This window comes from Simochromis diagramma, unplaced genomic scaffold, assembly GCF_900408965.1.
Source record: "Simochromis diagramma unplaced genomic scaffold, fSimDia1.1 OVJJ01000038.1, whole genome shotgun sequence".
NCBI lineage: Eukaryota > Metazoa > Chordata > Actinopteri > Cichliformes > Cichlidae > Simochromis > Simochromis diagramma.
The window spans coordinates 450197-463497 of NW_024387105.1; the positions used below are offsets into that span (position 1 = coordinate 450197).

The following is a 13301-nucleotide window of genomic DNA, read 5'->3' on the forward strand; positions in this document are numbered from 1 at the left end:
ACAAGGCCAAGCACAGTTCCACCAGCACGATGAAGAAATGTTACTGCAGTAACTCAAAGATTCTGATAAATGTGTTCAGACTGTGATGATGATCTGCTGTAACTCACAAAACCTTTTCTTTCACATAAGGACTTTGGTGTGGTTCGAAGCAGTAGGAAATGAAACTCATGAAAAAGTCCAGAATTTGATCCTCCCTTCACATTTTCCCGTTCTGGCCCTCGAGCCTTATATTTGACACCCCAGGATTAAAGAGTGGGATAGGGGGTGGGGCGGGGCTTGTGTGTGTGGCGACTGTTTATTAGTTTAGAATTAGCTGCATGTCGACTCCGGCGTGTCACGAGGGAGCAGCGGGCTCGTCTCAGCCCCGCCCACTCGGCGCAGCCCAGGACAACGTCCAGCGTCACAGCACGCCTCAGGTGGCCCCGAGGACTTCTCTCACTTTGTCCGTTAGAGCGCGCTCGGTGACAAAAGAGTGGAGCCACTTGTTTTCAGTTTATGTGTTTATTTATGAAAACAAATGAACTCAGAAAATAAGGATCCCATATCAGTAATTACATCAAATAATTCACTTGTTTCGTCCCCTCTGCGTCTCTACGAGTGGAGCTCGCTCTAACCTCAGACGGCTACTTTACAGCTACTATACAGCGCTCAAACATACGCGAGAAAAACGTACGGCCGGAGTGCATGCAATACATAAAACCACTGTTTCCTTTTCTTATTAAAATACAAAATTAACTATGAGCGTCGAAGCTCAACCATCAACTAAAAACAAAGAGGAGGGTTACTGTGGCAACGAGCTGTCCGCCTGTCTGTCGCAGGGGGTCCCGATCGAACGCTTTGCCCGGTCCATCGAGTCGTAATGCGCCCGCAAAACAAAACGTGGAGGCTAAAGGAAAGATCCGTGACAACAGATGACGATGCGGTGCCACCCGGAGGTCGTGTGATCACGACGTCAGATTATTCTCCAACACCTGCCATTTACAGGTTTCTTACCAGGTTACCTCCAGGGGGCACCACAGGTAAACTGATCTCCAGCTGGAGGTCGCCAATAATCAGGGGTCAGAGGAGCGAGGGGAGGTGAGGTTTTACTGAACACGCCCCCCTGGCTCCAGCCAATCGGAAACCATTTATATCATTGGGCATGTCGATTCAACAGTTTCAGTAAAACTCTACGTCTAATATTCATGATTCATCTTTGTTTGTGCTCTGCAGCTTGTACAAAATTCAGAACGCCACCGAGGACGCGGCGGTCAACGTCATGATGAATTTTTCAGAGAAAACAAACTTCCTGTTTGTCGATATTTCCTTTGCCAAGAACCGACACGGCGTCCAGGGATAAGAACAACTATGGCCGCGTCCCAGAGAGCCCAACACCATCGGAGGTGTAACCACAGATCATAGGTCAGAGGGCAACAGGCCTATCCGCCTGACACTGACGTCAGGTGATCAGAAATCTGACGCCACAATGCCCAACGTAAGCCACAAACATCTGCCGAGTGCTTGACAGACGGGTTTTTTCTGAAATCGCGAAAATGAGTCGTGACTGTGGTGGGCGTGGCATTTTCCTCAGAAATCGTTTCTTGCGTCCTGATGTCCTCCGAGCGGCAGCGAGCTCTAAAACCTTAAAATAAATTGTCTAAAAAGCTTTAAAAGAAACGAGGTGCTCCGAGTTTGGACCCTGACAGGAGGAGGCGGTACAGTATGAGTGGTTCTTTTTTGGCGGGGTGAGAATGGGGGCGGCGCTTGAACAGGACAGCAATAGAAAGACATTTTATATAGAGAACCTTATAAGACACAAACAAGTTCAGCACACAACCTGAAAATCAAAAACAGGAAATGTAGTGTTAAAAAAAATAAATCAACGTCTCTGTGCTGACAGAGCCGTGCTGGGGGCGGGGTCAGGATCCTGTGACCCCACCCACATTGCCACGATGACCCCAAGGACAAACAGGAAGTTGTGTGTAGGGTTGCAGGACCAGCAGGGGGCAGGGTTGGTCTCAGAGGTTTTTAAGGTGGAGCTGAAAGATCCAGAAGCAGGTTCGATCCAAAGGGTCGATCAGTCAAAAAAATCTGGTTTATTTCCCGCTGAGACGATCCATCAAGAGTCCACTTGGACACTTTTTAAAGCGTTACCTGATGAGGACTCAGCTCCAGAGCAGGCGGCATGGGCACGCCCTCTGTTCTATCTGCAGGCACGCAGTTTCCTGTTACGGGTTTTAAAGGGTTTAACGCCAAACTGAACCAACCACCATAAACAAAATCAGGGTTTCGGCCTGGCGCCGTCAGTTACCCGTCATAAATACCTCAAAATTTAAATAAAGTTTTGAATTAAAGATACTTTTTGTAACAACCTTCTGCAGAATGTAACTAAACATTCCACCACCAGGGGGCACCATGTCACCACTGACTGAGGTCAGGCCTTGTCCTCTTCGTTTTCACACTGGCACAGGAACGTGCTCATACCCGTTTTAAATAAAGTTTACGCTGGTTTCATTTAGTGGCACAAACTGGTATTACACTAAAGTTCTTCCTTTTTCACCTCAGTGACACACTTTTAATTTGAAAAGCTTTTAATTTTAACATTTAAACTGGATTTTACAAAAAGTACCTTTAAACTGCTAAACTGTATTTTCCTGCTGACCCCGCCCACCGCCATACTCCTGCCTGTTTCCCACCTCGCTGGTTTTCTCAATCCCAGTTTAAAGTAGCAGACGGCACATCAGAAGGAGGGGCTAAACAACGCCTTGCCGCCAGGTTCAGAGAAAAAACGGTTATTTGTAAAACTGTTCTGTGATGTCACACGCTGACATCGTCAGGTCTTCTCTCTGCTGCAGCGCTGCCGACACCTTCAAATGAAACGTGAGATGCGCTCATTCGTCTCAGTATCCACAAACCTGCTGAGATCACCTGCTCCTCCTCTCCAATGATACTTGTGGAATGTATTCAGAGGTCAGGGGTCACCGCCGGCCGTCCACGAAGAAGAAAAAGACGAAGAAAGAAAGTCTCGACGGTTGCATTTCTGTCCACAGATCAGTAAGACTCCCAGACGGGCTGCCCATCGCTCTACCTGACTCCGCCCACATCCTTCCTCCTCCATCACTTTCTTCTGTCTGCAGTCCTCCAATAGCGGAAAAAATAAAACAAAAAACAAAAGCACTAGGAGCTAAAAAAAACAAACAGGTCAGCCTATTTACATCCAGTCTCTGTGTTTAAACGTGTGTGTAACAAGTTCAGAGTGTGTATCTCTGTCTTTGTGTTTGTTCAGGATGGAGGTGTGTGTGTGTGTGTGTTCAGTAACACGTGTATGTGTGAACGCGTGTTCAGTCTGTGTCGGAGGATGAGGAGGTTCCTGTCGAGGAGCTGTCATCGGAGGAGGAAGAGGAGCTGCCACTCAAACGACTAGCCCCGCCTCCTGAGGCCCCGCCTCCAGCTGCCTTCTCTGAAAAGAGAAATAAAGGAAGACGAGTCAATGAGACAGTCCCGGCCAGGTGACACCATTTCTGTTGGCGCTCGATGATTGTTGCCTAGACAACACGGCTCAGTCGCCCAAGTCCAACGCTCACACGATGAACCCACCCCCCCGTATCGGACCGCTCAGACATCGACGGCCGTGCTTTTGAGGCGGTACTTACGCAGTAGCTTCCTTTGCTTCTTCTGCAGGCAGGACTTGACGTAGCGCTCGAGCTCTCGGAGCGTGGAGGGTTTGAGCGTCTCGAAGTCGATCTCGATCTCGTCGGGGTTAGAGTCCCTCAGCGACGGCTCTCTGGTCTGGATGATGTGCACGACACGGCCCAGCTTCTCTCCCGGCAGCCGGTTGATGTCCAGACTCAGCTGCCGCTTCTCATCGTACGACATCGGCAGCGACGACTCCTCGCCGTCGTCCCCGTTGGCTGAGCCGCTGCCCGACGTCTTGCTGCCTTTCTTGGGTTGCCTGGAAACACAGTCACTGCGGTCACTACATTGTCCCTTTTCTCAGGTGGATTTGCTGAACACTGAGTCGTACCTGGTGGCCGTCACCGTGCTGTTGGCTTTTCTGGCTGGCGCCTTCTTCTGATTGGCCGGTTTGGGCTGCTGGGCGGCGGCCTTTGGCTTCTTCTCTTCCTCCATCTTGCCTTTATTTCCCTTGTCTTTCTCCTTCTCTTTCTTCTTCTCCTTGTCTTTCTTCTCTTTCTTCTTCTTTGGCTTGCTGACCGGCGCCTGGGACAGGACCGCCAGCTGCTCGTGCACCGCCTTCAACTGATGGAATAAACTGATTATCAATACCCGTCATCTGTGATCAATACACGGCCACGCCTTCACGGGGTGAGTCACAGGAGCCATGGATATTTCAAACATGAATGTCAAGTAAACAAATCGTGAAATCTAAAATGATAAAAAGAAGAAAACCAAGATGTTCTTGACCTGTGATTGGTCGGCAGCACCAACCTGCTCCTGTAGCTCAGCCAATCGCGTGGCCCGCTCCTCCTCAGAGTCGGACGATTCGTCAGAGGAGGAGTTGTTGCTGCTGTCGGAGGAGGCGGTGCTTTTGCTGACCACCGGTGTCGTGGTGGGGACCGACGCCTCCAGGCCCTCGTCAGGGATTTTAGCGAAACGCATTTCAAACACGTCCTAATGGCAGACGGGTTATCGATACCTGATCGCAGCGATCGATCGAGCAGGAAACGGAGGCTTTACGTACCTGCAGCTTGCGGGCCATGGCCACCACCTCGTGGTCTGGGGGGTTGTACTTGTAGCAGTTGGAGAACATTAACCTGACGTCAGTGGCGAAGCTCTGAGGGTCGCTGTACTCGCCTTTATCCATTTTTTTCTGTCAGGAAACAAATGAACGTCAGAGATGGCGCCAAACCTCCCATTTGGACATCTGAAGGTGCGGAGTACAGACACCCAGCGGCGTTAAAAGGTTCCAGTTTTTCACCAGAGCGAGCTTTGAACCGGCCGCAGGGCTGGGAATCGCCGCAGCCCACGATCTCGACATAGCGTTGTTATGATTTCCATGTTTTACTCAGTAGTACTGCAATAACCCCGGTTATTGCAGTACTACTACATACATTAACGTATATTATCTGCATTCAGCTGTACTCGTTCAACTTCAGATTACGTGCTCGGAGTTCAACTTTGTTTGTCAGTCAGAGTCATCTCATCAGGCGCCGCCGCCGCCACTGAAACCCGCTGTTCCCACGAGTACCTGCTCAGGGGAGGTTTCAAGCGATCTGAAAATGTGACAGACTGCGTGCCATCGACGGGCTAATCAGCGGTGTCGCCTGATGAGTCGTGACTCATCGAAACCCAAGGGCAGCGGTTACATCGCACAACGCCACGGTCCCTGAGTGCGACACAGACCGAGCAGCAAGTACACGGATGCCTCCACGTTTGTTGTAGCGTTCATGTCACGTACTAATTATGTCATGGGACGCTCCGCCCCGTTGCTATGACGGTGATCACGCATATCAGGTGGTACTCGACTGTAACGGAAAACCAGTCAGAACTAATGGAAATGGAGCTTCAGTCACCGCAACATCTCACAAAATATGGAAAAAACGAATCGATCAGCGCTGAGCGACTGAGCGGCTTTACCAAAGAGGAGGGGTCTGACTGTGTGCTGCACCACAAACAGGAGCAACAGCCTGCGGACGCTCACCTGTGGAGCTCCCACTAACACCACACAGCATGATGAGGGAAGCTCAGGTGTCGCCCACACGAGAAAACCTCGTCACTCTAACGCCTCGACCTGTTTGAGGTTCACTCCGTGCTGGCGAACGTCGTGACGTCACGGCAGCGTGGACGTATGTTCGGTTACAGCGAGCAGAAAAGCCCTCCCTCACTCTGGGTCAGTTCCCGCTCTCACAGACTTTAATTTTCTTTAAAACATCAAATCTGTGATATTGATCGTCACCGATCACGTTGTAGTCAGGAGAGTTTCTATGGCGCCTGCAGAGTTTGAACCACCGTTGACCTCACTCTAACCTCGTGTCTACGTGATGATGTCATTACCCGGATGGTGCTGAGGTCCATGGGGTGTTTGATGATGTCGTGGTAGTCGTGCAGCTCCAGCGCCTCAGCGTCCACGGGCTTGTAGAAGGGCCAGGCATAGGCGGCGTGCTTCTTCGAGAGCATCTCCTTCAGGATGGCATCGCAGTGTTTCATCTGCTCACCCAGCTTACCGCCTTTCCTCCCCCCAGGGCCGACGCCTCCGGCACCCACGTCCCCAGCCGCCAGGTCGTCCCCAGTGTCCCGCCGGGTCTTGGTGGGGCGGGCAGCGGCTTCACGGCGAGACGAAGCCAGTTTAGCCGGTTTGGCGTCCTGAGCAGACGGAGAGTCGGCGCGGCCGGCAGAGATGGCCGACGTGGTCGGAGTGGTGGTATCAGCTTTCCTCTTCACGCCTTTCTTCTGTTAGAGAGACAGACAGGTGGAGAGGGCGGGCTCAGGTTCTGTTTCAGGTCACATGACGCCATGTCGCCGCACACGCCTCTTACCTTAACCACAGGCTGGGCAGATGGCATCAAGGTCGCAGGAGGCTGAGGTGCAGACACAGGGGGCGTGGCCTGGACTGGTGTGGGCGTGGTCGAGATTACTGGCGTCTGAGAGGGAGAGGGGGAGGGATAGGAGGGAGGAGGGGAGGCTGAAGACTCTGCCTGTTGACTCACTGAAAGAGAGACAGGAAGTACTGTGAGTACTTCAGCAGTACTGCAGTATTTCCTGCACACGTTCAAGTGCAGGTGCAGGAGAGGATTCTGATCTACTGCCGCAAACACAGAACCCACACCTGAACACCTGAACAACCAATCACCAATTTCTCTCAATAAAGGTGAGTGCAGTGTAGGACCTGGGTGGAGACCACCTCTGGTACCGCAGCGTTACCTGTATCCGTCTCACCTGTGGTGGCGGCCGGCTGTTTGCTCTTGTTCTTGCCTTTGGGAGCCGGAGGCAGCAGAGCGACTTCTTCTTGAGGCATCTGAGCGACTTTCTGCAGGAAGATCTTCTCTAAAGCCTGAGCCATGAGGACGATGTCGTCTGTGGGCTACACACACACAGAGGTTAATGCCATCACAGCTGCACACAGCTGCACTCAGCGCCCTGGCTCTGCCCCCTTACCTTGTTGTAGATGTAACAGTTGGTGAACATGGTGTTGAAGTCCTGCATTGCCTCGCTGGCGCTCCAGTAATAATTGTTCTCCAGACGCTTCTTAATGGTTCCCATGTCCATCGGGTTTTTGATCACTTTGTGGTAATCCTGCACACAGCAGCGTGGTCAGGAAAACACTCAGCTGTGTGTGTGTGTGTGTGTGTGTGTGTGTGTGTGTGTGTGTGTGGTGAGAGAGCAATGGTGACTCACGTGCAGACACAGCTTGATGGCGTCCACGGGTTGGTAAAAGGGCCAGGCGAACTGATGCTTCCACAGCGTCTTCACCACCACGTTCTGCATGTACTGCAGCTGGTTGGTTTTCCTGAGACACACACACAGTCAGCACACACCATTCACCTGCCTCTAACAGCCTATCAGGAGTCTTTCTCGGTTGTGTCCTACCTGCCCGGTTTAGTGGGGTTGGTGACCTCAGGGGGAGGCGGGTTGGTGAGGGGAGGGGGGCTGGGGGGCGCAGCCTCAGGGGCGTCCGACATGGTGGACGACGGTGATGCAGCGATGCACAGTGGAACGGCAGCGTCTGACTGGAAGGTGAAAAAGGACTCCTTCTGTGGGCCGAGGCCAGGTGTGTGTGCACAGGTGTGTGTCCGTGCACGTGTTCAGTTCAGCCGCTTCAGCTCAAGTGTTCCCCGAAGAGACAAACTCCCATCGCACGACCTGAAAAACACAGAGAGAGAGGGGCGGTGATTAGGGGTTATTGACTCTGGGGAGGTAACGCTTTTAACCCCGCCCATCACACCAGTTTGAGGTCATTAACCATTTCCTGTCCAAACAGTCCGCGATCGTTGTTTAAAGTCAGCTCGCTGGTTTCCATCTAAAGCTGATGTCTCTCTAAGAACTTAATCGTACAGCGGCAACGTTTGGCTGGTCGATGACGCCCGGCTAGCTACGGTGCCGCGGTTACACTAACTCAAACAAACGAGCACAGAGAAGCTGGAGGACGTATGCCACCATACGTCTGGAGGAAGACGCTGAAAACTGAAACTTCAGCTCAGGTCAGTCATTTAGTCCTGACGCTCAGCTTCACGTCCTCGCTGAGAGCGAGTCTTCTCTGAAGCGTTCTGGAGATCTTTGGAGGCGGGGCTCAGCGAGGTTTTAAACTCTGGCCAATGAATGAAGTGCAACAGGTTAAATGGCAGCTGGCTGTTTGATCTCTGTGCAAACACAGCAGGGAGCTTCCAGGACCAGGCCAGCTCAGCTGCTACACACATCTGTACATAAAGCTTTAAAAACAGCTGCTTCAACATCTGGCAGCTAACGAGGTTAGTGAGTGTCATGACTACGTGTAAAAGCCCAGCCCAGAAGGCTGAGCGCTTCAGCTCTGTGAGAGGCAGTGAGGGTCACTCAGAACGAATCATCATCTACGGATCAGAAAAACCTGAGCACACAGGCGCAGCTGCAGAGCTGCAGGCTGTGGGTGGAGGTGGGTGGAGGTCAGACCCTAAAACCTGACTCTGACGTCGAAATCACTGCTTGGACTCGGAAAGCTACAGACTCCTCCAACCAGGATCCACAAACACCTGCTCCTCCTGTCTGAACTCATTCAAGGTACACTGAGTGGAAGCTGTGCTGCGGTTTGACCAATCAGAAGCTGAGATTCTGACCGAGATCGTGGACACTTGGCTCTAGAGCAGAGGGAACATCCAGGTTGTTGTCATCGCTCAGGTCAAAGCAGCATCCCTGCACATGCAGAGGAGACTGTGACCTGTGATGGCAGGTTGAGGAGCAACGTGCAGTCTGGACCGTCTCTGCTGAAACATCTGGAGCTTCATGAAGCTACAAACAGCACGGAGGAGGCCCGAAGCTCACCAAAGTTTTCCAACTCCTAAAAACTGCTACTTTCTACCTGAATCCAGTTTGATTCCAACACTGAGGCGCTAATAATCCAGAGCATCAGACACACAGCTGATCCTTGTGCCTCGCGCTGATTAGAATCTGACTCTCAGGCCACAATCAGATTTATCAACAGCAGATAATCAAGGCTGCAGCGACTGTTATTAATAAACTGACAGATGATCCACCCACCAACCAATAATCTGTTTAGTAATCAGAGAACATCCAACGCTGAAAAATTCAGCCATTTGTTGCATCAACAGACCTAACGCCGCGTGGGCGGGTCCCAAGTCAAACTTTATTCAACTAATCCTCGCGTTACACGTCCAACCCTCTCTCACTGGAGTCCATTGATAAACGTGCAGTGACTCATCAGCTGTTGTTGACCTGCTGCAGGTCCAGGATTACTGCACGAGTTTTTCTCTCTGATCTGGACGTGTCCATGTGTTTTACGTCACGCTTTCTTTATTTCCTGTTTGAGTTCCTGTCACAAGAATGTACCAAAGTTTATCTTTACGATAGCTTGATTTGTGCGGTAAGACCGTCTGATGAAGGCCCGAGAGGCTGTTATCTGTTCATAGCAGCGGATGATCAGGGTTGTCAGTATATTTAAAGATCAACTGTTGATAGGTCTATAATGCATCAACTGATAACAGTCAACTGTTCTTGTTAATGTGTCGGTTTGCTTACAAACATTAGTTATTAATCTCTCATTAGCATGATTTCTTTGACCACACTGACCCTGAGTCTACAATGATCACGGCAGAAATCTGAGGGAAACTTGTGTTTATCCAATCAGAGCAGCCGTCTGATCCCGCTCAGCTAAACATTCAAATAAATAACTGCTAATCAAAAGTCACTCAGTGTTTTCGGTAATCCATTACCTGATCACTTTTAAGTTTCTTTCTTACACCCACAGGTGGCACGTTACAGATTATTATTTTATGTTAATGGGAATTTCTGAGACTGTCACAAATCCAAAAGGCAATAAAGTGAAAATAAAGTATGCTGTGGACATTTTTATATTTTAATCACAACTGATGGGATTAAGACAACAGATCTGTGGGTAGTCCAGCCTTCAGTCTCTACTTGGAGTCTCTGCTGATTTAAAGCAACACCACGGGTCAAAATGAGAGAAAAGGCTCTGAATGTCAAACTGATGACAATTTATTCAAAAAACAAAACAAAAACAGGATGGTATTGATGTTATGCGAACTGGTGTACCCTAAGTGGGCATGTCCTGGACACACCTGGGACTGAACAGAATGATACCCGTGCTATGAGCTCCTGCACCCAACAGACGCCCTCAGGCCGTCTAAAACCGGGACCGGGACCCGGAGCGGCAAATCCGTGCAGACCCGGGGCCGCCTGTGCGCTGCTAATAGCCAAGCTAACCGCTACGAGCCACCGCTCCGCTGCACAAGGCAAACCGCACACATGACCTTACGTGGCGGCTGCACCGACACCCCGATGGCTCGTGGTGTCGGTGGATCTCTAGGCCCGGTGAAGGGGGCTGGAGCTCGGCTCTGGCCGCTCCACTTCGAGCTCCGCGCAAACATCCATTTACCTGCTTTAAAAGATGGCGGGCACAGCAACAGCTAGGTGGCTAACGGAGCACAGCTCCGCGTCGAGGCCGTAACACGTCGGTAATAATACCCACGGCGGCCGAGGGGCTGACGAAATGCGTGCCGGGGTGATATATCGGCCGACGTGGTCTAATTTGGCGTACTCCAGGCGCATTGGCGCGGTTACATTTTGCGATATTTGCGGACGTTACCGCTCGATGTTTGGCTAGCTAACGCAGCATTAGCCTGTTAGCTGAGCTTTGTCTGAAGGCGCCGAGCGGCCAGCCAGGCTCCGACACTCTCCGCTCTGCCCGCTCTTTCCCTCCGCTCCCGGTACCCGCTCACCCCGCTTCTCCCGCTCACACACGCTCTTTACTCCGTGTCTCGGTCCTCCGGCGGTCCCGCGGCGGCTGCGACTGCTTTCTGGAAGATTTTTATTTAGCCAAGTAGCATAATAGATGAGTTATCAGCTGTCTTGTCCGTACGCAAGCGCAGTGCCGAGCAGCATCATGGATTTTGTTGTGATTGCATTGGTTGGTCCGGCAGATGACGCGATGTGATTGGCTACGGCGTGCTTGCAGGGTTTTGATTTGTTGCTAGGTGGTGTGAAGAACTGTGATTGGTGCAGGAGGCCGTTAACATGCACTGATTGGCTGAGCCGATAACCGGGCTCTCGTGATTAGCCGGTAAAGCTGACGGGATTCGGAATGGCGCCGCGGATCGAACTACGTCTCCCAGCATGCACCGCGGCAGCGCGGAGCTGTGCTGACGCTGATCAGTTATAGATACCTAAACGAGACTTTGAAACACTGTGTCTGTAAATTGGTGGCGAACAGCCTTTTAAATAAAACGATGAAACGTCACGGTGAAAGAGCACAAGCCTTAAAACACACTCGGCACTATTCAGCAGCTTAAATACTTCAGTCTGTGCACCAAAGTCCACCTGAGCGGTCACCGCGCTGTTCCTCACATCAGCACCAAACTCACCTGGAATACCTGCAGAATAATGTTCATGCCAGTCCTTCAGACACTGAACACAAGCTGGGACAAAGCTGGGACCTCCACCAAAGACCAGAGGCGATGCTGTAGAGCCGAGTCATCCTGTAATGTCCGGAATGAAGGCAGAGCTTCCTTTAGAAACTCGTGCTCATGTGTCCACAGCAAAAAGTTAAACAAACCTCTTTGAAGGTGGAGGAGCAGCACGATCAAAGGTGTCTCATCTGCCTGAGACCAGCAACAGAGACACTGATCACTGCACTCAGTGGGACATACAGACCACGTTTCGTCAGCATGTCTACAAACATCTTTTTTATTAGGACTATTTATTATTACTCGGTCTCTTGAGGTTCTCTCTGGAGCTGACAGTATTATCTAAGACAGCACCGAGGTCATTCCCACAGCAGGGGTGTGAAACAGAAGCCCGGGGCCCAGAATACCCCGACAAAGATCCAGCCTGCTGGTGGCTTTGGAAAACGTAAAGGAGGACATCAAATTTGGTGATAGCAGAATCTTTTCTGTAAAGACTGAAAGTGGGCTGTTTGTGGCCCGTGATGTGAAATAAGCTCTACAGTCTGTATTTTTGGCCATCAGTATAAACATCTGGGCACGCTTTTTGATTTCAACACTCAGGGTGAGTCGTCACGATTTACTCGCATCCTTCCTCAACATGTAGGTGACTCTGTCATCTGTGAGTGTCAGAACCAATTACAAAGTAACTTGTTACTGTAATCACATTTTTTAGTAACATAAAGTTAGTAATTACATTAAAGTCCTGCTGAAGTCAGCTGATTTCAGTTTGTGTGGGAGGAGGACAATGGTGGCGTGGTAACTTTCAAGAAGTGAAGCCATAGACCTGACTTTTATTTTTATTGCAGAAAAGAACAAGCGTGATGGCACGTGGAAACAGGCTAACACACCGCTAGCCAAAAAGTCAGAGTGATGATGAAGTATGCAGACCCAAGTCCAGCAGCCAGAGCCTGGACAAAGGCAGTCAGGCTGCAGCCTGGTTCTACCTGTTTCTACAGTAGGATCACCGTGACGACCGCTTTAAAGTCTTCTCATCTTTGCTTTGTTTGTATTTAACAACTAACTTAAAGATTGTGTGTGTGTGTCCTCATTAGGATAGAGATCAGTGTGTGGGACTGTACTCTCAGGTTTATATTGTTTAGAACTATAATTATCAAATAATGAGTTTTGGGTCATTTTACTGAGTAATGAGTAATGTAATGAATATTATAACAAATTACTTTCTCGGAGCAGTAATTAAGTAATCCACTGTATTACTTCTAAGAAAAATAATGAGTAATATGTTACCTTTCTTGAGTGTGTGTGTGTTGTAATGATGTGTGCGAGAGAGAGAGCCTGAATGAATGAGCTTGTAATAGAAAGCGCCTTGGCTGGTCAGAGCAGAAGAGTGCAGTAAAAGAAGTCGTAGAGTTTGCAGAACCGACACAAAGACTGTGAATGTCTTTGCCACACACTCAGTGACCCTGTCAGGATCATATGTACTCATGCAGAGTCAATCCCAGGCGTGGCTATTTTTTATTGTGCATTATTGTTTGGAAGACTTTAGTGTTTCTATAATCTTTTGTCACATTTCCTGGTAGTACTATATAAAACGTGGTACACTTGTCTTTCTCTGTGTTTGTTTGTTAACATTTCTTTGTAGCATTCTCGTATTTCTTTATAATATTTGTAGTGTTTTGTGCATATTTTGCATTTCTTCACCATTATGGCTTTCTTTGTGGACATTTGGCCTTTTCT

General features: G+C 50.0%; 1 protein-coding gene across 3 annotated transcripts; it reads right to left on the reverse strand.

The window, feature by feature from the left end:
- Positions 1–485: 485 nt before the first annotated feature.
- On the reverse strand, positions 486–11022 carry LOC120743115 (bromodomain-containing protein 3-like). Of its 3 annotated transcripts, none has more exons than XM_040046664.1 (12): positions 10884–11022; positions 7525–7797; positions 7333–7444; positions 7093–7230; positions 6859–7018; positions 6474–6643; positions 5992–6387; positions 4679–4807; positions 4402–4608; positions 4004–4236; positions 3633–3931; positions 486–3439 (listed from the first exon to the last, which is right to left on the reverse strand). In XM_040046664.1, the coding sequence occupies exons 2-12, from the start codon at positions 7614–7616 to the stop codon at positions 3321–3323; spliced, it is 2055 nt and encodes a 684-aa protein (XP_039902598.1). In that variant the 5' UTR covers positions 7617–7797; positions 10884–11022; the 3' UTR covers positions 486–3320. The 3 variants fall into 3 exon arrangements, with proteins under 3 accessions (XP_039902598.1, XP_039902599.1, XP_039902600.1); XM_040046665.1 differs by having other exon boundaries at positions 6874–7018; positions 10884–11021; XM_040046666.1 differs by having other exon boundaries at positions 4426–4608; positions 10884–11021.
- Between the last annotated feature and the right edge of the window lie 2279 nt (positions 11023–13301).